The sequence below is a fragment of the Pelodiscus sinensis genome, chromosome 1 (genome assembly GCF_052426305.1).
Source record: "Pelodiscus sinensis isolate ZL-2025 chromosome 1, ASM5242630v1, whole genome shotgun sequence".
Taxonomy (NCBI): domain Eukaryota; kingdom Metazoa; phylum Chordata; order Testudines; family Trionychidae; genus Pelodiscus; species Pelodiscus sinensis.
Window position 1 is genome coordinate 289,315,393 of NC_143052.1, and position 25,807 is coordinate 289,341,199.

The 25,807-nt window shown below is 41.1% G+C and overlaps 1 protein-coding gene across 2 annotated transcripts in view; it reads right to left on the reverse strand.

The window, feature by feature from the left end:
- VWA8 (von Willebrand factor A domain containing 8) overlaps positions 1-25,807 on the reverse strand; it is a 254,315-nt gene that overhangs the window by 166,855 nt on the left and 61,653 nt on the right. For both annotated transcript variants that reach the window (XM_075918951.2, XM_075918952.2), the window contains exons 10-12: positions 22,331-22,462; positions 19,492-19,626; positions 19,324-19,401 (exon numbers count right to left, since the gene is read on the reverse strand). In XM_075918951.2, coding sequence (XP_075775066.2) covers positions 19,324-19,401; positions 19,492-19,626; positions 22,331-22,462 — 345 coding nt within the window. The remainder of the gene's footprint in view (positions 1-19,323; positions 19,402-19,491; positions 19,627-22,330; positions 22,463-25,807) is intronic.

Consider the following 25,807-nt stretch of genomic DNA (forward strand, 5'->3'; position numbering starts at 1 on the left):
TCCCCATGAGTATATTACTTTGTGACTTTACCATCTAGTCATTATGCTTGCAACAGGAATATCGTAGTGTTAATAAAAGTTCTCTCTCTTTTCTTTTATTAACCTGGTATTGGTTAATTTTGGTGTCTTGGTTTTTACTTTTGGGGCTGAGATTTCCCAAGTAGTCTCTCCCTGGTTTCCTTATTATTACTTGGGGGGTGGCAGCGGATTTCTGCCCCCAAAATCTAGGTTTTTAAGATTTTTTGGGGGAAGTTTTTTACCAAAGCCTGGAAAGATACAGTTTTGGGGTACTTTTGCAGGCCCCCACTTCTGCATTTATCATGACAGAGTGGGGAAGGAGCCTTGACAGCAGTTAAGCAACTGGAAATGAGAAAAAGCAGCATCCAGGACCATATGACCAGCCAGCAATTTGTGAACAACAGTTTGAGAATGGCTAGTCTAAATTACTTAAAAAAACAAAACTTGAAACATTCCTCCCCTGAAGAAGTTCCAGAAAAACCTAATATTTAAATAACAGTAGCGTTAACACAATCATCAAACAGCTAGGGCTTTTTTGTAGAAAATAATGATCCTTTATCAGCATGTTAATTTTGATGTCTTTCACTAAACTAGCTATATGTTGTTTCGGGATATCAAAATTCTCTCTACTGCTTCATTCATATTTCCTGTTTCAGAAATCTTAGCAGAATGTGAGTCTAACTAGGAATCAAAAATAAAATCTAAACTCTCTAGCCTCTGAATTGCCAAGAAAATTATTACTATTGGTGAAGCAATAGAAACTGGATAAGTGGGATGTTTCTAGTGCCATAATTGCTAAAGGGCAGTGAAATGTAATAAAAGACGTAATACTTGTCATTTTCTTAAGATCCTTGGAAGTCATGCAAAGGTCACTAAGTAAAAATCTGCTCCCTATTTTTTTGTTTCTTTCTGGAGACATTTTAGGAAATAAATAATGGGATATTTCATTTCTTGCCAGAACTTTTTTCTAAAGGCTGAATTAAGACCAAAGGAGTAAAAATGCTATTTCTGCAAAAGAACTTTACTTCATTGCATAGTTCTGTGTTTATATTATTACTTGCTGAATTATAATTGACTATGAAGACAAATTAAAATGTATTGAATTTTAGGAGTATGATGATTGTAAGACATCTGAAAGAAGCAACAAAGACTTTTTTCTGACCCAAAATGGTGAAACTATATCATATAGTAATAAACTCTAAATGGTCTAGTTTTTGAATGAATACATGCAAATATTTGTTCTAGTATCAAATTACATCATGATATTGATATTCAATCCTAATTACTTAGTATTAAGATTTTTTGGTTTGGGGTTTTTTTTTAGAAACCATTTAGAAACATTTCCTACTTTTTTTTAAGTTCTTCCCTAAGATGTTTAAAGTTCTTAGTAATTTCCAGTAAAAACTGAGTATTTTGGAGATGTAGTTATACAGAAAATAAATCACACTCTATTTTGGCAGAGAGAGTGTGTACGTGAGCAAACACACTGAAAAACAAGTTTAGAAACTGTCATATGTTCATCTTATTAATATATCCTAAATATAGCTTTATAAATTCCGAAAAGTCAGAGGACTGTCTTTGCAAACTCTACTTCCTTATAATTTGATCTAACTCTTACAAAGACTCCTACTCACTTTAGTTGGAGTTGGATCAGGCTCTTTTCATAGGCTAGAGAGGTCCACATGTGGACGACCACACGATTAACCAATAAGCTTAGGCTTATCAGTTAATCCTGTCGACTACACGCATTCCACAGAGCAACCTCTGTCAGTGGTGAACCTAGGCCTGCCTCAGGCATAGGCTGCTCCGCATCAGCAGTCTCTGTCTATGGTGGTCTGAGCTCCCCAGGAACAGAAGCACTGGCTGCTTGCCCCACTCCCAGGGACTATCAAATAGTTGTGTAAACACTAACATTTGATGCAGTCACATGACGATTCAATTACACACTATCTAACATCCCAAATGCTAGCATAAGCATCACAAATATTCTTTTGAAAGTGTAAGTTTTATCTATTTTATAAAGTGAGTTCATTTACAGTTTTATCTGGCATAGCCCCTCACACAGGAAGTCCTTAGCTGCCTTTCTGCAGGCTAGAAGCGGGTCCTGGAAAAATCTTGCCTGACACATGGGTATTTGTAGTCACATTCCTAGGTCCCCAAGAGTAACTGGCTTCCCCTACTGGTTAGGAGCACATACCCTGACATTTGTTTTGTACACAAATAATGAAGATTTTCCTTTGTATTTAGAAAGGGATAAGAGTCATCTGCCATGAGTAGATTCATTTGTCAAGCCCAGAAGAGCACACATTCCCTTGATACTAGTTTGCTGAAATTCCTAGCCTCTGATTGTATTAAACCCTGAGCCATTTTCCAGAGAAAAATGGATCCATCTGCTGGGAAATATATACTAGATAAGCCCACTGAAAGTGAAGAACTGTACAAGAAGCGTAAATGATTTGCATAATAACTTCTTGAGAGAAGTTAGAACCTCGTAATCTAATCCTGAGGTAAACACTAGAAGAGACAGGTTGATCTATCGATCACTTAAATACTCACATATAAATGTGATCAGAAAAAAACCCATAAGATTATATAGAAAAAATATTATTTATTCTATAATTGTATAGAAATGCTTTTCTACAGAGATTAGGGTTTTTAGTTTTATTCAGTCAATGCTATAAGTCTTCTCCCATCACATTTATTTGAATAGCATGCCTGAATATATGGAATGCCTTGAAGATCTGAAATCCCCTGAGAATGCTCATGTGCCTCAGGTTGACTTTGATTTTTATCTTATTCAAAACAGAGTCCTTCAGATGATTCTCAGTCTTCCCCTAATTCTTTGCAGACTGATCATTTGAGAAGCATGGATTTTTTTAATCTTCTTAAAGAAACTTCAGAATTGAGAAAAAATTATGAGAGCAATATTATAAGAACAAGAAAAGATATGGAAAACAATATGGAAAAGATCTGGACTCCTAATACTCCAGTCATCTGAAGAAGTGGGTTATGCCCACAAAAGAGGAGGTTACTTACCTCAATAGTAACTGATGTTCTTTGAGTTGAGTGCCCCCATGGGTGCTCCACATTAGGTTGGTGCGCCACGGCCGAGCCTCATAGCAGAGATTTTGTAGCAGTGTCCCTGGGCTGGGCATGCGTGAACCAGCAGCCGTGTACTGCGAGGCTGCAGGCATTGCGTATGTCTCAGTTCCTTCTCTACCCTGAAATGATGGCTTGAGAAGGCCAGGATCCCGAAGTAGAGAGGAGGAAGGGAGGGTTGTGGAGCATCCATGGGGACATTCATCTTGAAGAACATCAGTTACTATTGAGGCAAATAACCTCCTCAGAGAGAGAGAGAGAGAGATGTCCCTGTGGGTGCTCCACATTAGCTGACTACAAAGCAATTTCTCTTTAGGGAGGTAACGACTTTGAATCTGGAAGCGGTGGAAAGAAGTGCCTTAGCCAGTTTCAGGTTGGAAAGAGGTCCCTGCATAAGTACGTAGTGGTTTGCAAATGTGTGGTCAGAGGACCACACGGCAGATGCACGGGTGTCTCTTATGGGTACTTTATGGATGAATGATACTGCGGTGGCCATGGCTCTGGTTGAGTGTTCCCTTATGCTCTCTGGAGGCAGCATGTCTGACTATGTACAACAAAGCTTGATGCAATCTGAGATCCAATGGGAGAGTCTCTGTGATGAGACAGCCTGGCCCTTATTTTGGTTTGCTACTTAAGAAATAGTCTGGGAGACACTCAGAACGGTCTTGTTTGCAGCAGGTAAAAAGAGAGCGCTCTGCGCAGGTCAAGAGTATGCATTTTCATCTTGAAAGACTAGGCGTGTGATTTGGGGAAGAAGGTGAGAAGGTGTATTGTTGGTTGATGTTGAAGGATGAGTGTACTCTGGGGAGGAATTTGGGATGGGTACGTAAAGTGACCTTGTCTTATAAAAGGCAGTGTATGGGGGATCCACCATTAGGACTGCGATCTCTCCTACCCATCTGGCTGAGGTAATAGCTACAAAGAAAACAGTTTTCATGGACAGTAATAATGAGGTGGTTGCCATTGGTTCGAAAAGCGGTCTAGTTAGAGCATTCAATACTAAATGCAGGTCTCCCTGCATTGGTGGAATGATAGCTGAATAAAGTTCCTGCAAGCCCTTTAAGAACCTCTTGTGAGTGGATGAGCAAATATGGATGAGTCATCTATCTTAGGGTATGTCTACATTACCACCCTAGTTCGAACTAGGGTGGTTAATATAGTCATACGAACTTGCAAATGAAGCCCGGGATTTGAATTTCCCGGGCTTCATTTGCATGTTGCCGGGCACCGCCATTTTTAAATGTCCGCTAGTGTGGACTCCGTGCCCGCGGCTAGGAATAGGAAGCCTAGCCCGAACTATCTGTACTCCTCGTGCAACGAGGTGTACAGATAGTTCAGAATAAGAAGCCTAGTCCGAACTATCTAGTTCATGCCGCGTGTAGCCGCGGGCACGGAGTCTTCACTAGTGGATATTTAAAAATGGCGGCGCCTGGCAACATGCAAATGAAACCCAGAAAATTCAAATCCCGGGCTTCATTTGCAAGTTCGTATGACTACATTAACCACCCTAGTTCGAACTAGGGTGGTAGTGTAGACATACCCTTAGAGTGGAATGTAGTAATAGCTGCAAGGTGAACTTTAATGGAACTTATTGAGAGGCCTACTTGTTTAAGGTGCAGAAGATAGTCGAGGATGGTAGGTAAAGAGGATGTTGAAGGAACCAGTTGGTGACGAGCACACAACGTTGAGAATCTTTTCCATTACTGAAGTTAAATCTTGCGGGTGCTCTGCTCTGTTTGTACTTGCTGTGAGCAGGTCAACTCTAGGTCAGAGAACCACCCAGGAGCCACGCCTTCAGGTGTAGTGTGTAAAGGTTTGGATGGCAGTCATGGGAGCCCGGGTGAAGAAGATGATCCCTCACGCAAGGCAAGTGGATCGGTAGGGCACGGGACATCACTACTAGGAAGGTAAACCATGGCTGGCGTGGCCATGCCAGTGCTTTAAGTACAAGATGAGCTCCTGTCCCTCCTTATCTTGTGAACTACTCTGTTTAATAGGGGTATAGGAAAAAACGTGTAGAATAGGTGAGATGTCCATAGGATGAGGAAGATATCTCCTATTGATTCCTTGCTTATTCCTGCCCTGGAACAGAATAGGGGGCATTGGCTGTTAGATTGTGTGGCAAACAGGTCTATGGTAGGGTGACCCCACAGGTGGAAGATGTCCGCCAATATATGCAGGTTCATTTGCCACTCGTGTTCGACTGGGAGGGCTCTGTTGAGTGCATCTGCTGTTGTATTCAGGGCACCTGAAAGATGCACTTCAGTGATAACTGTGTTGTATTTCAGGCACCAGTTCCAAAGTGTTATAGCCTCTGCACAAAGTGCTCGAGATCAGGCTCCGCCATGACTATTTATGGAAAACATTGCTGTGACACTGTCTATGTACAGTCTGACATGCCTGTTGGTGATGAATGGGAGAAATTTGATGCATACATTCCTGACTGCCCGGAGTTCTAGGATGTTTATGAAACAAAATACAGGACTATGTAGCACTTTAAAGACTAACAAGATGGTTTATTAGCTGATGAGCTTTCGTGGGCCAGACCCACTTCCTCAGATCAAATAATGGAAGAAAATAGTCACAACCATATATACCAAAGGATACAATTTAAAAAAAAATGAACACACATGAAAAGGACAAATCACATTACAGAACAGAAGGGGGATGTGGGGGGGGAAGGAAGGTGAATGCCAGTGAGTTAATGATATTAGAGGTGGGGAAGGGGAAATGTCTATGAGTTAATAGTATTAGAGGTGATAATTGGGGAAGCTATCTTTGTAATGGGTAAGATAGTTGGAGTCTTTGTTAATTCCCCTGCGGAGAGTGTCGAATTTTAGCATGAATGCCAGTTCAGAGGATTCCCTTTCAAGTGCAGATTTGAATGTCTTCTGAAGTAGGATGCAGGTTAGCAGGTCATTCAGACAGTGTCCTTTCTGGTTGAGATGACAAGCAACTGTTTTTTCTTTGTTTTTTCAAAGATGTGATTTGTCCTTTTCATGTGTGTTCATTTTTTTTAAATTGTATCCTTTGGTATATATGGTTGTGACTATTTTCTTCCATTATTTGATCTGAGGAAGTGGGTCTGGCCCACGAAAGCTCATCAGCTAATAAACCATCTTGTTAGTCTTTAAAGTGCTACATAGTCCTGTATTTTGTTTCAGCTACACCAGACTAACACGGCTACATCTCTATCACTATTCTAGGATGTTTATGTGCAAGTTCTTGTCGGTGCTGGACCGCAGGCACTGGCAGGTATGAAGTCATAAGTGGGTGCCCCATCCTGTACGAGATGCATCTGTCGTCATGGAGGCAGATGGTTCTGGTGGGTGGAAGGGGACTTAGGAACTAAGGTTCCATGGGCTCAGATTCCTTTGCTATCTCTGTAAGGGCTAGGGATTTGGATAGTGGATGGACATTGGGTTTGTACACCTGTCCTAGCTAGCTCTGTAAACATCTCATGTGCATACGCATATTGCTGACTACAAAGTTGCATGTGCCCCCCCAGCTGAAGGTATTTGAGTGCTGTTGTGCGGTGGCTGGATCGTAAGGTATTTACTGAGGCCACAATTTTTTAGAAATGGTCTGTAGGCAGGGATGTGGTGCCCATTGTCAAATCTAGGCATGCTCCTATAAACTGTATATTTTGTGTAGGAGAGAGCATTGATTTGGTTTCATTCACCTGAAGGCCCAATTGTCAGAATAGGTGCCTTGTGACCGACAGAGAACAGCAGGAATCGTTGTGTGAGCACAACTTGAGGAGGCAGTAATCTAGGTAAGGAAATAAGATAACTCTGTTTCTTCAGGTACGCTGTGACAACCACCGGCGCCTTTGAGAAGATATTCAGGGCTGTCGAGAGTCCGAATGGAACCACTTTGTGTTGGTAGTGTTGAGAATCTACAATGAAACGAAGAAAACGCTTTTGAGTAGGGTGGATGGCAACGTGAAAGTATGCATCTTGCAAGTCGAGGGACGAAAACCAATCAGCCTGTTTCAACGCCAGTAATATGGTAGCAAATGTTATCATCTTGAATTCTGTTTCTGAACAAATTTATTGAGGTCTCGACCTCCAGTCCCTGACCTTTTTTAAGGCAAGAAGTAATGGGAGTAGAACTCCTTGCCCCTAAGCTGCGTGAGGACTGGTTCAATAGCCCCTATGTGTAAGAGGTATTCTACTTCTACTTCATGAGAGTGGCCTCTGAAAAGGGACAGGGAAGAGGAGTTGAAGGGGAGTATGGATGCAAAGGGAATAATGTAGCCTTTTTCAATTATCTGCAGGAGCCATCCAACAGAGGTTATACGTTGCCAGTTGTTGAAGAAGGGCAACAATCGATGCTGGAAGAGATTTGATTGCATTGATGGCATTGGAACAGGTGAGAGGCTCTCTAGACCCTCGACCTAATTAACAAATTTGCTTGTTGGACTGCTGCGACTATTGGGAATTGGTAGAGGAAGGGCGTCATTGTTGGTTTCTGCCTCTGCCTTTGTTTTGTTGCTGCTGGTCTGTCTATTGTAGTGTTGTGGCCTATGGGGGTATCGAGGTCTCGGGTAGGGCTGATATCCATATTGCCAGGGCTTGACAAACTGCGGCGAGAGCTACTCGCCATCCCCGCACCGCACATGCACCAGACTGGCACTGCGCATGCGCGCAGCGCCGGTGAATGGGGCGCACGGAGCAACCAGCTGAAATCTACTCGCCATGGGCGAGCAGGAACAGCAGTTTGTCAAGCCCTGCATATCGCCTTCTTCTAGGTACTTGGTTGTGAATCCCCAAAGACCGAAGCATCACTCTGGAATCTTTCACGGAGTGGAGAATTTCCTTCGTGTTAGCTGCAAACAACTTCTGGCTGTCGAAAGGCAGATCTTCTACTGTAGACTGAATCTCCCTGGGAAATGGAGTGGAGCTAAACCATGATGCCCTCCTCCTTACTACCACTGTTGCTCTAGAACGTGCAGGCATGTCAGTAGCGTCTAAGGAGGCCTGTAATGCCGTTCTTGCAATTGTGTGACCCTCGGATACCAGTGCTTTGTAGTGTTGCCTCTTAGCCTCAAGGATGTCTGCAACAAAGTCATTCAGTTTGGTGTAATTTCTGTAATCATATTTGCTCAATAAAGCTGCATAATTTGAAATGCAAAACTGTAAAGTAGAAGACGTATATATGTTGTGACAGAATGCATCAAGCCTTTTGCTATCGCGGTCCGATGGGGTAGATTGGTACTGCTGCTACTCGGATTTTAGTTGTGCAGCTTCCACCACGAAGGAATTTGGTGCTGGGTGAGAAAAAGAAATTCAGAATCCTTGGGTGGGACATAAGTTTCTTATCAGTTCTCTTAGCCCTCGAAGAGATTGACGCCAGAGTTTGCCACACCATCTTTGCCGGTTCCATTATTGGCAATGGTATTTTTTTATGAGGTTACTGAGTGCATAATGTCTGTTAGCTTGTGCTGATTTTCCACAAGCCCCTGAAGAGGAATGTTTAATTCAGCTGCTACACATTAAAAAAGTCTTGGAAATGTGCAGCGTCATCTGAAGTCACTGAAGCTGGGGCCAGAGACCATCCCTCCACTGGAGGGAGATTATTTGGGTCAGGAGGGGGTACTGCCTCTTGTGTGAGTGGGTCCCCAGCTTGTATTTGGAGAGGGAATATAGTACTCTGTGTCATTTCTGCTCATGCTGGTGTTTGTGACAATACTGCCATTTGTACCAGTATTGGCAGTAGGGAGAAGGTTCAGGTGCAGGTACGGAGGGATTGCCATAATATGAAGGCGTATTCCCAAATCTGGAAGAGTAAATACTCTGAGCTGTGTAAGGATAATTCTCTAGTGAAAAACCCCTATAGAAGTCATCATCAGATTCGGATTAAATTTTTTCCTGAGAGAGTGATCTCTGTGATGTGAACATAGCAGAGAGTGCTCAGCTTGTAAAAATGGTGAGTTAAAAGTGGATGACATTAATTAGTCTCTGTGTTGAGTGTAATGCCCAACAGGTGCTGTCGGTGCTGTAGTGGGAAGCACAGAGGCTAAGGCGCTGAATCATGCTGTGGCGCCGAGAGCAGTAGTGTCATATCAGGCGCCTTTGTGGTGGCAGCTGAGGCGCCTGTTAACGTGATCGGCGCCGCGCTCTCAAGCTGCATCGGCAAGCTTGTATCACTGATGGATGGTGCTGCAGCTAATGAGGCAGGCAACTTGAAGCCTGTCGCCTCAGAAGCGCCATTTAGCGCATGTGCACTGTTTGTCTCTCTGAGGCTCGGCAGCGGGGCATAGACATAATGTGGAGCACCCACGGGGATATCTCTCTCAAAGAAGCTCATGATACCATCTACATGTTTTGTTAGTCTTTAAGCTGCTATTAGACTATTCGTTGTTTTTTAATAAAAGATATATTTTACATATTCTTTTATTTAAAGCCTATTTTTATAGACAACAAGAAAAAAAGGCCGTAGGGGGAAGGCAAATCAAACCTTAACTGTGAGAAATACCCTACAGCCATTTTCTATCCTATAGAATTATGTTACAGAAAATGACAAAAGATGGTAACCAGGAAATAATTTGTCACACTCAGAACAGATATCAACTGTGGATTTGCAATTATTCCAAATATGCTCCTGTCAACTTTTCCATGCTGAAGATCTAAAATTTAAGTTTAGAACTCTGTTTAATGTTGGAGATAACAGGGAAGAAGATAAAGATGATATATCCAAAATGGGAAATGACCATCTAGGAAGCAGTACTACAGAAAGGTGGTTATAGTAGATCACAAGCTAAATACAAGTAAATAGTATAACACGGTTGAAAAAAACCCAATGTTATTCTGGGATCTATCAGCAAGAATGTTATAAGTAAGACAAAAAATAATTCTTCCACTCTACTCCACACTGATATGGTCTCACATGCAGTACTGGGTCCAGTTCTGGGAGCCACATTTCAAGAAAGATGTAAACAAACTGGAGACAGTTCAGATGAGAGCAACAAAAAATAAAGGTCTAGAAAGCACAACTTATAAGGGAAGATTGAAAAAAAATGGGTTTGTTTAGCCTGGAGACAAAAAGGCCACGGAGTGTGTGTTGGGGAAACACATGACATCAATTCTCTAGTACATGGGGGGGGGGGGGAGGAAGGTTCTTTTAAATCTCTGAGGATAGGACAAGAAGCAATGGCCTTACACTGCAGCAAGTACTTGCACTAAACATCCCCCTGCACTGACATAAGTTACAACATCATAGTCTAACCTCCATTTTATGTACGGCCTAACTAAGACCCCAATCTGCTACAGGGAAGGTGAAACCCTCCCCACAGCTTGTCTTGGCCAGTCTGGTGGTGAGAGAAAAAGCCCTTCCCAGACTCCCAAGACAAGAGCAAATAACATAATGACTACAGCAAATCAGGAAAAATGTATTTAACTATGTGACCAGTGGGGAGAGTACCTGGGTGTTATTTTGCCTGGCTGAGATAAAAGTATACTTTTCCTGTACTGCTATGGACCTGAATAGTTCCCTCCTCTCTTCTGTACAACTGGGAGATAAAATGAGTATATGTTCCCATGATGATCTGGTCTATTGCTACTGCAGCTAGTCAACCTGGCTGGCCCTCTAGTCCTTAAATGAGCCAAACCTTTTCAAGTCATACACTGCTCAATCGTAGTGACATTACTGTCCCATGCCTCTGAGAGTCAACCCACAAAGCCATCCATTTGTCAGTGTGATACTGCCCCCCACATTTTTAATGGAAACGTGTTTTTGAATATGAATCACCTAAATATGCTTTACACAAAATGGGACATATAACTCTATCATTCAAGACCCTTTAATTCTCTGAATGCGTATATTCTATTTGTGTGTGTAATGGGGCAACTGCCCCCACTCTGGCCACAAGGGTTTAAAGCAGGCTGGAGGGAGCCTGCACAGAGCCCTGGCCAATCAGAGAAGGGCTTAGGAGCCAATGAGAAGGTGGCTTGCTGGAGCAGCTCTGTTTATAAGGCACTGCTCAGCAAAGCAGTGGGCAGTTGGGCCCTGACCAGGGAGGGCACAGCACTGGTTCTCAAGCAGAAGTACCTTAGAGGGAGTAGTGCTGGGCATGCTCAGAGGATCTAGAGACAGAGAATCCAGCCTGATACCTGCCAGGCTACAGACCTTGATACAAGGGCCAGGAGGGTGTAAGGGTCATGGGGAAGTGGCCCAGGGTACAGGAGACCATTAAGAGGAGAGAGGAGGAGGGCAGGACAAGGCTGCTGCTGGAGTGCCCCAGAGCTGGGACCCAGAGTAGTGGACAGACCTGAATCCTGCCTCTACCTCTTGCACTGCACCTAGTCACACTGAAGAGTGGCCTTTATGAACTGTGGCTTGTCCCTTAGGTGAGGGTTATGCTGAGGCTGAAGTTGGCCACAGTAGCAGGTGCAAGACTGTGAACGTATGATACCCCCAGAAGGAGGGCAATAGAGCAGTCTCCTGAGAAAGACACCATGGTCCTGGGAGCAACGCAGGTATAGAGCAGACGGTGGAAAGAGCACAGAGCGATGACAGACAATACACCGTGCAGACAGGGGCACCCTACTGAAGACAGAGCTAATTCCCAGTGTGACCAGAAGAAGGCACCACAGCAGTGAGTTGCGACCCATTTACAGTGTGCATTTTTCATTCTTGTATGTGAAGTTAGAAATATGAAGTGTAAACCTGTTTATTAATCTAGATCTTCTAGTTAAAGTCACGAATGGTACTTGAAGAACTTAATGGTCCAGTATTCAAGATCTATTGTCTGGTTTTCCTGTGAACATAAACTATGGTTGGTCCTACAAACATATGTGACCATGCCATCTAGTGCTGGAATCCATCTTTAATTTTGCATTTTTCCACAGGGTGGGGAGAATGGAACAAAGACTTTCCACTCTGGGGAAATTCTATTTAAGGAATGGGAAGCAAACAATGACTGTCTTCAACTGGCTTCACAGGCTGCTTGCCACCACAATAGGGGGAATACACAAAAAAAAAGACCTGTAAAGAAAACAGCTAGCATTTTTTAAAATTTTAGTTTAGTAACTCACTTTGATCTGTCTGTCATCACTTGCAACCACTTAAATTGTATTTGTTATACTTAATAAAATCACGTTTGTTTATCATCAAGCCCAGGGTAAATAACTGTAACCGGCAGGACGGGAGACAACAGCTATGCATCTCTCTCTCATTGACAGAGAACAAACTTTTTGAGCTTTCTCTGTATAAAGCCTTTATACAGAGTAAGAAATTTATCTTGGATTCTGATCCCATTGAGGCTGTGCACCTGAGGACAGTGTGAAGCCCTAAAGCTGAGCTGTTCTCAGTGTCTGTATTATTTTGCCAGGCGACTGTTACCCAAACTCTGTGCCTTTGCCAGGAGAGACCAAACCTGTCTAAGCCGGGTAGCATGATGGGAGTATCCTAAAGAGCAGATAGGAGGATTCAGTGGTATCCTCAGCCCCTCAGGTGACAGTCTCAAGGGGATCCCTGTGGCCTAACCAATCACAGTCAGCTTTTTGCAAAAACATCTATCTTTATCCATCTCTTCCCTGAACCGCTCTCTGTATCTTCAAAACTGTTCTCTACATCTCTCCAAGACCCACCTCTAACATAACCCGTTAGCAGTCAATTAATGCTAGCTGATGGGCATAAGGAGACAGTGGCTAGGCTAATGATCTGAAAGAGACAGGCGAACTTACATTATCTATTTATAAAGAAACATTGTATATATTTAGTGCAGCTTTCTCTCCTGCCTTCATCCTACATTTCATAAGTCACTTCTTATCTTAGATGTTAAACTCTGAGATACCATATCCTTGAATGTGTATTTTATACAGCCCACCACAAGAGAGTCCCAGTCCCAACAGACTCTGTGTTACATTTGATATAAGTATTATAAGAAAGACTGTGACAAATTTAGTAGCAGTGGTTTAAATTCAATACATTAGGCATCAGAAAAGTAAATATGCAAGAGAATGAGAAGACTATGGAATATGAACAAAGAAAGATTAAAGCTATAAATACTCCAGGGGAAATTCTTCACACAAAAAAAATACAAATTCTTCACACTATATTTTAAAATTCTGCAAAGTTCTGCACATTTTGTCAAAATAACATAATACAGTCATGCCAGTTTCAATGATTTTTGACAATTTACTTCAAAATACAAGTGATACCTGCCAGACAAATAAAAAGATTCAGGAAATTTTTTTGACAAACAGGTTCCTTACTAGGCATATTAATACAGAACTGTGAGTATTAATTAAACTACAATACAGAAATGCATTTCCTGCATCATTCAGAAGCAGCACAGTGGTTTGGGAGATGAGGCAGGGGTAACGAAGGAGCAAGAGAGAGGGAATTAACTGTTGGGAAGGAGTCAGGTATGAACTTGGAAGGTTGCTGGGTATAAGTGGAAATAGTATGGAAGGTTTTTTGGGGGGAGAGGGAGATGAGGGATTGTTAGGGATTCTTCCTCATGCAGACTGCCTGCAGACCTCTAGTTTCTCCCTTCAGTCAGGCACATCTGCCCCTATTCCCATGTCTCCCTGCACCCACCATCCCCAAGTGTTCCCGTACCACCCCCTTCCTCTCATCTGGCTCTGCACTCTTGTCTCCAGGTCCCCATGTGTCCCTGCACCCTCACTCAGCCACCTCCCTCCTCAGGGCCGGCTTTAGGAAGTGCGGGGCCCAATTCGAACAGTTTTGCCACGGCCCCCCCCACCTAGGATTTTTTTTGTTGAGAAAAAAAAAGAGCACCCACACAACAAACCACACCCACACACAAATATCACATCTGAAGTAGATCTGATCAAAATGTATATTAATATAGTTGAACATTTAAAAAAAAAAGCCATCCTTTATGATGCAAAATTTTACACAAAATTAAATCAGTTGTCTTAAGTGTAGGTCAAATATTTTCAATTGCAAACTATCCAATCTTTTCAATTAAGTTTAAAGTTTGATTTTTAAAAAGTTACCAGAGAGCGTTGCAGTTTTCTGTTGCATTGATTTACTTTTTAAATAGCAAAAATGGAGTCTTTGTTAAGAGTCAGTTCTGTGGTCAAATTCCAGTCCTTAGTGATTTCAGCACCAATGATTTCACTAGGTAATATGGTACTTCACCGCCATTGCCTCCTTTGCACTGCCCTTCAACACATATTGCCTGCATGTTGAGTCCAAGGTCAGTCTACACAAGATTTTATCAATGATTTTTGCTCAAGAGATCACTGAGACAAGACAAGGACTCTCAACTGATTCTAGTCAGCTCTGCCTTTAAACACTGGATGTAAAGTATCAGATATAATTGAGGACTCCCAAACAAACTCTACACCACCAGAAATAAAACCTTTTTCCATCTTCTGTGACTTTCAGTTAGATGTGACTCACTATCCTCTGTTTAGTGTTCAAGTTATGGTAGACCCTAAGCCAGGTCATATTAAGTTCAGGTCTTTTACCTTTTAATCATACAATATGGATTACAACATTTCATTCTCCCAGCTCCAAGTCTTAAGTGAATTTTGACCCAAAAGAGCCAAAATTGAGCACCTCGACACAGCAAGTGTGTCTACTGATCTCTGTGGCATAGTAGGTATGTCTATATAAATAAGGTCTGCTTCTGAAGCCTTTTCCTACAGTTGATTAACAGATGGCAGTAGAAAGCTCATTCAGACCATTGGCTGATAATAGTTAGTCTGATGACCTGGGACAAAAAAGGAGGGTGGAAAGGGAAATTGATGGGAGAGACCTCTCTAAATTCCCTAATCAAAGAGCAATATTGCCAATCCAAAAATCACAAGGAATGCCTACACAAAGTTATGAGAATGGTCTACAAATCATAAAATATTTTAAAAATAAAACATGTTGGATTTTTATTGGCCTTTTGTTTCTTGAGTATTTAGGGTTCATGTTTTAAAGCTTTCCTCCTTAGCTGTAAGGCCCAGAAGTATAGAGAACTTTTTTTAAATGAAAGCTGAGATTACTACATAATCAATTGACTCCAGGCCTTTAGAAAAACACCAAATGTTTTCAGATTGATGGTAAAACAATGGAGGAATTCTTGTGAGCCCAGGCTTTACCCACAGTATAAATAAATAAAAAAATCACAATATCTTCTCCACTAAACATCCTAATGAGATACTGCAAATGGTAAACTGAATTCAACAGTTCCTGATATGAACAGGTATCAACCTAGTTTTTCATATTTGAGATGTGTTACCAGGAAATATACATGATAATATGAAATCTTTCCATTCTCAAGTTAGCATATTCAAAAAGCACCTATAATTTTGATCCAGGCATTTATTGGACAATGAAAGAGAAAGGAAGGGAATTAGTGTAGATAAATGTTAATTAAAAAAAAAAAAAAAAGCCTGAAGGAACTAGGACTGAGCTCCTACATCTTGCGTTCAGAACTGACTAGGACACTTATGACCAGAATTTCAAAGGTTTGTAAAGATCATAGACTCATAGACTTCAAGGTCAGAAGGGACCATTATGATCATCTAGTCTGACCCCCCCGCACAGTGCAGGCCACAGAATCTCACCCACCCCTGCTAGAATAATCCTCTCACCTATATCTCCGATATTGAAGCCTTCAAATACTTTGAAGACCCCAAGATGCAGAGAATCCTTTAGCTGTGATCTGTACCCCATACTACAGAGGAAGGTGAAAAACCTTTTGAAGATCCGAGTTGGCAACTGTCTCTTTAGGAGCTTAATTACCTTTGAAAATCTGAGCTTAGATTTCCAAGTCCAATTATCAAAAATGACTTTAGTCACTCATGTGCTTTTGAAAATTTTAACTGGGGACCTAAAGAGAGAAAAGGCAGGAGATATGGTATTCCTTTTAAAAACATGTGACATCTATTTTTAGCTAAATTTTATATTATTTTTCTCCCAGGGGCAACTGACCCCTCTGGCCCCCTCACTATGCCACTGCCCCCTCTCCTGCAGATCTATCATCTTATGCACGTGCAAGATCTGTGAGAGCCGTCCCATGAATCTGAAGTTAGTGTCTGTGGCGCCTGCTTCTGGGTAGTGTCTCAATGCTGCCTCATTCACCTCCAAAGAGGGGGCTTCCCAAAGCAGGCCCTTACTGCTGACCCCCAACGCATCCACAGCTCCAGTCTCCTTTCAATGGGCCCACTTCCCAGGGCTCATTGATCTTGGATGTGGCTTCCATCCCCTCTCCAACCCCCATCAGAACTACTGTGCCCTCCTGGCTTAAAAAAGGAATGAACAGGAGGATTGGAAATTAACCCGCCCAGTCTCATGTCCCCTAGGCAGGGAATGAGCCACCTACATTAGGCCCCAGCTGGAGTATCGTGTCCAGTTGTGGGAGCCACATTTCAGGAAATGTGGAGAAACTGGAAAAGTCCAGAGAACATCAACACAAATGAGGAAAAGTATAGAGAACATGAGATACGAGGCAATGCTGAAGAAATTGGCCTTGTTTACCTTGGAAAAGAGAAGACCGAAAAGGGACATGAGAGCAGCTTTCATGTATCTAAAAGAGTATCATAAGGAGGAGGAAGAAAAATTGTTCTGCTTGGCCTCTGAGGTTAGGATGAGAAGCAATGGGCTTAAATTGCAGATATTTAAGACCAGGTTAGACAGACACCTGTCAGGGATGAGCCCAGGGGCCACACTGATACTAACAGAACATGCTGAGGTCCTCAACTTAAGTGTGGTTGCATATGCAATCAAATATATACAAATAGCTTCTCTCACACTGACAGGCATGAATACAAAGATTAAGGCAAGACTACACAACACACAGGCCCCATTTAAGTCAGTTCTGCTGATATTAATAAAATGCAATATTTTCCCCAATATCTACCCATGTTACAGCACTTTTCATAAACAATGACAGTCCAAGAATTTAACTACTAAAACACATATCAACAGAAGATTGTTACACTGACCACTTTTTTGTTTTGGCTCCCACTCGCTGGCCACATGTTGATCCCCACATAAACCCAAACTGCAACATGGGGCACAAACAAACTGGCCGTGGGCAGCATACCACGTTATTAATAAATATTTTATAAACTTTTACCTTTTCTCTCTGCTGCCATGTCTCCTCTCCTTGCTCCATCATCTCCCCTGGTGCCTGCTGCCCCCAACTCCTCACCCTCCTCTGCTGTCCTGACTCCTGCCCTTCTCACTGCCCTCAGCCCTCCTGCAACCTGCCCCCCTCTACCAGCCCTTCTCTGCCCCCTGTGCCCACTCCTCCAGTAGCCCCACTCTAATCATGTGAGCTACTCCTCTTCTAACACCTCCCTCTACACACCTGACCTGCCTCTCTCCTCTGGTGCTGGTCCCTTCCTTGGAGGTGTCTGCCCTTCTGCTTCACGCCCAGAATTCCCTGGCACTTGCAGATATTTAAGCACCTTTGCACCTTCCCTTAGCCCTGCATGCTCCTCGTGCCTCCCCTTTCCCTCACTGCCCCTGCCCCCTTTTTCCGTTGCCCATCCCCTCCCCACTCTCTGCCCCCATTCCCCTCACGCCCCTGTGCCCTCACACATGCCTTGCTCCATCCCCACCTTTCTCATGCCCACCCCTTCTTTCAAGCCTTCTCCCAGCACCTTCTCCTCCAGCCCCAATGCCCTTCCCCTCTCCTCTCCTCTCCCCGCATCACCCTCTCCCCCCTCCCACTGACACCTCCCCTCCTGCCCTTTTCCTCATTGTCTGTACTTGGCCCCCTGGCATTTGTCTCTCCTCCAGCCTCTCTCTTGCTACCCTCCCCTTTCTTCCCCCTCCCACTCTGCACAAGCCTCTTCCTCTCCCCCTCCCCTCCCCTCCGTACAAGCCCCTTCCTCTCCCACCCCATCCAAGCCCATCCCCCTCCACCCCCTCTCCCCCTCCCCTACCTTCTGCCTTCTGTGGGGCCGGACTGCAAACCGCGTGCGCTGCGGTGGCGGCGGCTTGGCACTTTTCAGTTTTAAAATCCCGGGCGTGATGTTATGTCATGCCCGGGTGTCTCCCCACCCACCTGCAAACAGCACGCACGGCAGCAGCAGCCAGCAGCGTGCGCAGCGCAGGTAAGGGGGAGCCGAGCCAAGGGAGCCTACTTCCCGGTTCAGGGCGCGGGGCCCCCTTAGGCATGGGCCTGATCAGCCGAATCGGCCAAATCGGCTTAAGGCCGGCCCTGTCCCTCCTCCACAGCCCCATTTCTCTCTACTGCCACTCCCATTCAGTCCCCATCCCAGTATATCCCCCCACCACTAGCCTTTCAGAACCTAGTCTGTCACACACACCCCACCCAGCAGCCCCATGTGTCTCACACTGCTCATCCTCTCATTACCAATGCTTCCTGACCAGACTCCATCAACAGGGTAGTGTGAAAATCCATCTTCCTGTATTTTCTATCCACTGCTGCACTTTGTTCTGGCACCACAGCAACCCCTGGTGAGCAAAAGGGATAAGCACAGAGCCTCCCCAGCAGAATGAATATTCCACAGAGAAAAAAAAATTCTGTACGGGACTTGAATTCAGCACACGAGCAATGTTGCAAAATTCCCTTAGGAGTATATAGAGCATAAAAAGTAATGTAAATTATTTTCACAAAAGAAAGGAATTGTCTTCCAGAATACACAAAAGTATAGATGGCGGAGAATGTCATTTTACAAATAGCTTATAGACAACCCAAAGAAAAGGGAAGGAGAAAATATGCTATCACTCAGATTCAAAGGCTGGAAAACCAGGAGAAAAACATCAAACAATTAGAAGGAAAAAAGATTTTCTTGATTACATTAACTAATATCATTTCAAAGAGTCAGCTGTTTTGCAGCTTGGAAATATCATAATTTACTTTACTAAACAAATATCCTTACACTGCAGTTTTCTCTTCCTATGTACTAAGAGCCTGAAGTCAATGGGAGCTTTACTACTGATTTTACTGGAAGTAGCATCGGGCCCTTTACACACAGCCATCTTCCTTAGATTTGCAAATAACACTTTAAATAATAATTTCTCTACATAGTCTTACAAATTGGAAGAGACTCTACAGCTCAGAATTCTGGCAAGTATGCAAAGTGTCTCAAGAATTACTTTTACTTCATTATATTGCTTTTGATTCTTTCCTTAGATGAGTGATTTTTTGAAGGATGTAATCTTACATAGAATTTCCATCTAGCTTCTTTCATTTAACTTATACATGCCATATTTCAGTCCATTTGTAAGACATACACATTAGTATATAATTTACTTTACCTGATACAGCATAATAGGCTCTATGTTGTATCCTAACATATCAGCAAACTCTTTAGCGACAACTGTTTTGCCACAGCCCTAAAAAGTAAAAAATAAAATAAAAATTAAGAAATTAGATTACAAATATCTCGCAAGGAAGACACAAAGAAAGGAATTTACAGTTCTTACTTTTCCACCTATCAAGCACATATCCTTAACCATATGTGACTGCATCATTTCTGCCAACAGCTGCTTATGGCTGGAAGTTTTTATGAAAGTGTCTGATTCAGAACACAATTGTAAAGGTCTAGTACCAGCTGGGACCTACAAAAAAACAAAAGATAAACAAGTTATATGAAAGTGGCTTAAGCTCAGAAGGCAGATTTCCAACACAGTGTAAACCAACCGTGTAACTTTAACTGGTGACTGCAATCTTATGCTCCAGAATCTAAATCTTTAAAAAAACCAAAATAACAATATTTGAATGATGAATATATGAACATGCTTCTTGGAGGGAAATATTCCTAAGATTCGACGAAGGCAATGCATATGAAAGCTGTTAAGTTTCTTCTCCTGACAAGAATATATGGTCATGTCTCACTCCCTTAAAATAGTGTGCTGATAACACATGCAGGATGCACACAGATCTTTGTGTGTTTTGTCAGTTTGTTGTTTACTGTATCTTGGCTCTGGCCACTCTCAATGCTTGTAAGGTTTATTTCCATCTGGCTCCCTCTAATAGTTGGTTTAAGATGTGCATTTGGCCTCTATGATGGGTGTCTACACATAGACGATATTGGTCTTGTTTTCCTTCTTCCCAAAGGCTAATAAAGCTGCATCATAGATTGTGTTCTTCAACTGCTCCCAATTCAGCTAAGCGCTTGTTGCACAATCACTGGTGGTAAGTACTTGTTGTAATATTTTATTGTACTGCTGTGACTTGTCTTGGTCCATTACAGCACTGATGATAATATAAGGGCATCCTTTATCTTTAGATCTGTATATTTTCTTTGGTTTAAGTCTGACCTTGCTGTATACCAGATAGTGATCTGTATCACAATCAGCACTTAGATAACTGCAGATGAGGATGATGTTAAGGTTGCTACATTTTATGATGATAAAATCCAGTTGGTGTCAATGGCCAGATCTAGGATATTTCAAAGACACTTTATGTTACAACTTTGTCTGGAAAAATGCATTTGCTACACAGAGGTCATAATAGGAACAAAATTCTAGCAGTCTCTGACTATTTCCATTCATCTTATGAATTCCACATTGACCAAGAGAGTTGGGCCATGCTTCTGGATCAGTTCCCAACCTTGCATTGAAGTTCCCTATCAAGAAAACAAATTAATGTTTTGGAATCTTATTGATGGTGATGTTCAACTAGTCATTAACCTGGTCCTTGATGTCAGTTGATAAGAACAGTGTTGGAGCACACATAATCACAAAATTGACTGGGCCATCAGAGGTGAACAAGCTTAGTGCCAAAATTCTCTCTTACCCAATGTGAAGGTAATTCAATCATCCACAGATGTGAGTTCTTGATAGAAAATCCCATTCTGTGCTCTCACGTTTCTTCTGCATGTTTCTCCTGACAGAAAAATGTGTAGTCTTATTTTTTGAGAGATCCTCTTGATCAGGCCTGCACAACCCAGAAAGCGGCGAGGGCCGTATTACTCCAAAGAAAACAGCTGCGGGCTGCAAGTAAAGTTGCCAAATGCTCTCCCAAAAATACCAAACACGCAGGCTAAAAATTTTTGTTGAGAAAAAAAAACCCCCACCACACACGTCAGGCTTCAGCAGGCAACCACAGGAGGCGCCACTAGGCTTCCGTCCAGTGCCCAGCATGCAGGCAGCCTGGCGGCAAGAACTGCTGTACTTCCCCCTCTCCAGCAGCACTCCACTCCTCTGCCCAGCCGGCGGATTGGATGGGGCCGCGCCGCCCATAGTCGTCACGGGCCGCACAGTGAGCTGTATGTTGTACAGGCTTGTTCTTGATGCTAGCCATGTTTCTTGAAGGGATTCACATTGAGTCATTCAGATCATCATTGATCACAGTAGCTTTATATACATCGTTGATCTGTTGAAGGTCTTCAGATATTCTAGTAGTCATGGTGCACACATTCTAACATCCTATCTTTAAGGATGTTTTCTTTATTTTGCCTGGTGCACTTATTACAGTCCACTTGTCAAGTTATAAAAATCTAGGCACCAATCATCCATAGAAGCAAGCAGATAATACCCTATTGTCCAGGCGATGCCCTCAACTCTACACCTATCAAGTAAGAGCTTAGACAGGTGACTTCTGCCTTCCCCTGTTGTATCAGCACTTGAGGCAAAGTTGGAGTCCTTTCAAAGAGCAAGCCTGGGAAGATGATATGGAGGCCCTCAGCTGCCCAAGCATCAGTACTTCCCTTTCAACATCACTGGTAAAATCCACAGGTCAGGAAGATCAAAACATCCAGTATCCAACCTGCTGCAAGAGTTGCCAGAAGGATACTAAAATTTTAGTACCTAACCAACTTTGGGGCTCCATTCCAGATTACAGCCTAACTGTATTTGATGTGATTAATGTATAGACTTTTATTCAAGCTTCTCTTTCAACATGCTGTGTTGGAATAATGTTACCAAGCACATTTTATATGATGTCGTAAACACAAGGAAATAAACTACTAGCGTTTTTATATGGAGAGAGTAAAATAACATAATTCTTTCAGAAAAAAACACAACTATATAGAAGGTAGCAACAAGAGCTACCCCATATGCTTTGTGTTGTGCTATTCCATGGCACAACCCAAAATAAGGAATCGAGAAAGTACTTTTCCATTAACACTTTAGTAATCGATTAAATAAACAGGTCATGTGGTTGGAAAAATCACCACCTTAAGACCTGAATGAGTTATTTTCATAATCTAACATTCTTGAATTCCTCATCAAAATGTAGGTGAGAATCAACAGAAAGTAACATAACAAATTTGTGATATGAAATCAAGAATTATAGCTGCTTGAACCTGTGAATTGTTACCTGGAATTTCACTTCTTTTTCAGCAATCTGAACAGTTACATCAGCCTGTAAAGCCTTGCTTCCATGTATTCTTTCCACTTTTATAATCCTACTGGGAAGCAAAGGACTTTCTGAATCCTGGAGCTCAAAACGCTGTAAAAATTGAGAAACAGTAGTCATTATTTAATATAGTACTATGTTTTTAAAGGTTTCAATTGAAAACATAGCAGAAATTGATAGAAAACTAATTTATTCTGAAGTTCAATAACTATTTACTATAAGAACCTTAATAGTGAAAAAGTTAAAGCATACTTTTTAAGATGCTAACACCAGAATGTACCTATTTTCTATTCAATATAAACATTTTGCTCCTCTTGTGAAAACAAATTCAACTAAATCAAGTGCTAGAACATCAGAAATCTGTGAATTCTGAAAAATCCATAAATTTCAGATTTTTGTGCAGCGCTTTCTCCAGTACAGATTTTAATATTTTTTTAAATAAAAATATTTACATTTTAATTATTCTGGTAGCAAGAGAAACCTAACAATGTAAACATCCCATTGCTGCTTGTTGATTTTCAAGCCAGACAAACTGAAATGAAGCACCAGGCCTCCAGCATTTATATTAATTCAACATTTCTCTTTGAGGGCTATTATGACCACTTGGGTATTATAAATATCTATCTTAAAAAATACCATGCATCAAATTAAGATGCTTATTTAGTTGTACAGCCTTGTGTGTAATGAGAGTTGACGGCTCTCTACAAACAAGATATTTTAATATTTCAAGGTGAAAAATAGTGCTTTTTCCTTTTTTACCACCATCTCCCTTGCCCCTACCTCCTCCAGAACTCTATGTTGTCTACAAAAGGCAAGAAAATGTGTTGCTAAAACAGGTGTTTCTATGGTCCTAAGGGTCAGCTGCCTGAGGATGCTCGAATAGCAGCTGGTGTGACTCACCCCAAGGCTACCCCATCTGCTGTAGTGCTCCTAGGATGAGCTGCACCAACCACTACAGAAGTCACAGTGGCCCCAGAAAAATGACAAAATCCATGTCCTCCAGGAAAGACTTGCAGCCTTATTAGTTACGAAGGTTCAGAGCTCCAATATCATGCTAAATATCTGTCTGGCAATTCAGACAGCAGGGAAAATTCCTGCTCTGATAAAAACATTTGATGCTGTATTGTTGTGGCCTGTTGTGTAATATTTTTTTATTGAAGCAACTTCCATGGTGAGAGAGACTAGCTTTCAAGCTCTGCGTAAACTTGACTCTCACTTACAGAAGTCGGTCCAATAAAAGATATTACCTCAATCATCTTTTCTCCTGAAAACAATTGTGTAAGAGTCACATTATCATAAGCACATTTTATTGCTTTATGTTGCAAAGAATAAAAACTATTTATCTTTATTTCTACATGATCCTATAGTATTACAAATTAAGGTTAGAGACACAATTATTGTTTGTAACACAATAAGACATATTTTGTCTCTTCACTCTCATAAATTCACATTCTGGACTAAAAGACTACAAATATTTCATTTTTAACATGAACTTTTTTTAAAAAGCATACGTGTACTTTAGCACAAAACATCCAAACATTCTATTTTTATTTTAGCAGCTGAACCAATATAAACTACCATTAAACAATGGAAGAAGAACAGAAAGCTGAGAATATGTATTCTGAGTTTCATCTTGAACTAAGATTTTAAGTGGTAAGTTAGAAATGCTGATCCAAAGTTCACTAAATAAACAAAAGGACTCCCAGTGAGTTCAATGGACTTTGGATCAAATCCAAAGCTATTTCCACATGCAATGCTGACAGACTCTTATAATTACAGCATCATTTCTAGGTACTATTAGAACAAGAAACAGAAACATTTTATTTCTTCACATTTCTAAAATACAACTACAGATGGCCATCTAATGCTCTGGGTACCAACAACATAAAATAAGAATCACATCATAAAGGCAGGACTGCTCACAAATACATTAAAACTTCAATCCTTCAATCATTACTAAAAAATGTCACTTAAATTAAAGAAAATACTAACAGATAAAGATCAAAATGGGTACAGTCCACCAAATTACATTCAAGAATAACATAACCAATTCCTTAAGAACCTACTTACATACAATAAGGAAAAAATGTAGTATCATGTGTGATATTAATATAAGTAAAGTAATGCTGAAAGTTAGAGCTGGTATTTTCAATAGGGAATTTTTCAAAGACATTTCTTTTCGTAGGAAGATAGGTTAATTGAAACTTATCACAGGAAATAGTCAACTTCAATGAATTTCTTGATTCAAACATTTTTTGAAAATAGTTTCAAAATGTTTTTTTTTACATTTTACACGTGAAAAATTCCATCTTATAAGTCAAAATGAATTTACGTATCAAAACCTCAGCTAAATATAGTTAAAGATAAAAATGACCTAAACTGAAACATTTAGATCGATCTGAACTGATTATTTTCCCCACAGATTTTTCAGTTGACATAAAAAGTTCAAGATTGACTTTCTGTCCCAGTTAGAAACAGGAAAATGATTCAAAATCTCTAAAATTTTCAGAGGATGAAAACACCATTTCCTGCCCAGTACAACTGGAGGTCTCCTGTTACTATTTCTAAAACGTCTTTGGAATTTCTAAGTATTGTAAATGACTATTACCTAACACACAAAACACTGCATCTATCATAAAAAGAATTCTTTATTAGATCATCTTGACAGATAAAGATGAAATGATCACAGAACTAAAAGTTAGCAGTTGCTTTGGTGCAAGTGATCAAGACTTAATTATATTTGTTATATACAAACAAATAAAATTCAAACCAGTAATAAACATACCAGGTGCTTTTAAAAGGGCCAGTTTCACAAAGCTGAAAATAATTATGAGCCAAATCAGCTGGGAGAATTTAAACAGAAAAAGCTATAACTGTTAATTGAGAGATGTTGAAATACATTTTACTGAATTCCCAAAAAACCACAACTGAGGTAGAACACAATAGAGGTTAAAAACCAGACTGCCTTAGGAAACTGAAAACAGTAATAAATAAATTAAAAAAGGAAGGAGATGATGATAGCAATGAATGTAAATTAAAAGGCAGATATTGTAGAAAATTGGTAGGGGGGCAGAAAGGACACAAGGAAATATCAACCAGCAGAGTCAAGCATACTAAAAATGTTTTTATAGGGCTGTCAATTACATACGATTAACTCAAAAATACTAACTGTGCTTTAAAAATGAGTTGTGCATAATCACACTTTTAAGTAAAGTTCAAGCTGAATTTGATTTTTTCTACATTTTCAAATATATTAATTTCTATTATGACACAGAATACAAAGTGTACAGTATTCATTTATTATTACAAATTTTTGTAATGTAAAAATGATTAATGAAAGAAATAATATTTTTCAGTTCACCTCATGCAAGAACTGTAATACAATCTCTTCATCATAAAAGTGTAAATTACAAATGTAGATTTTTTTCTCACAACTTC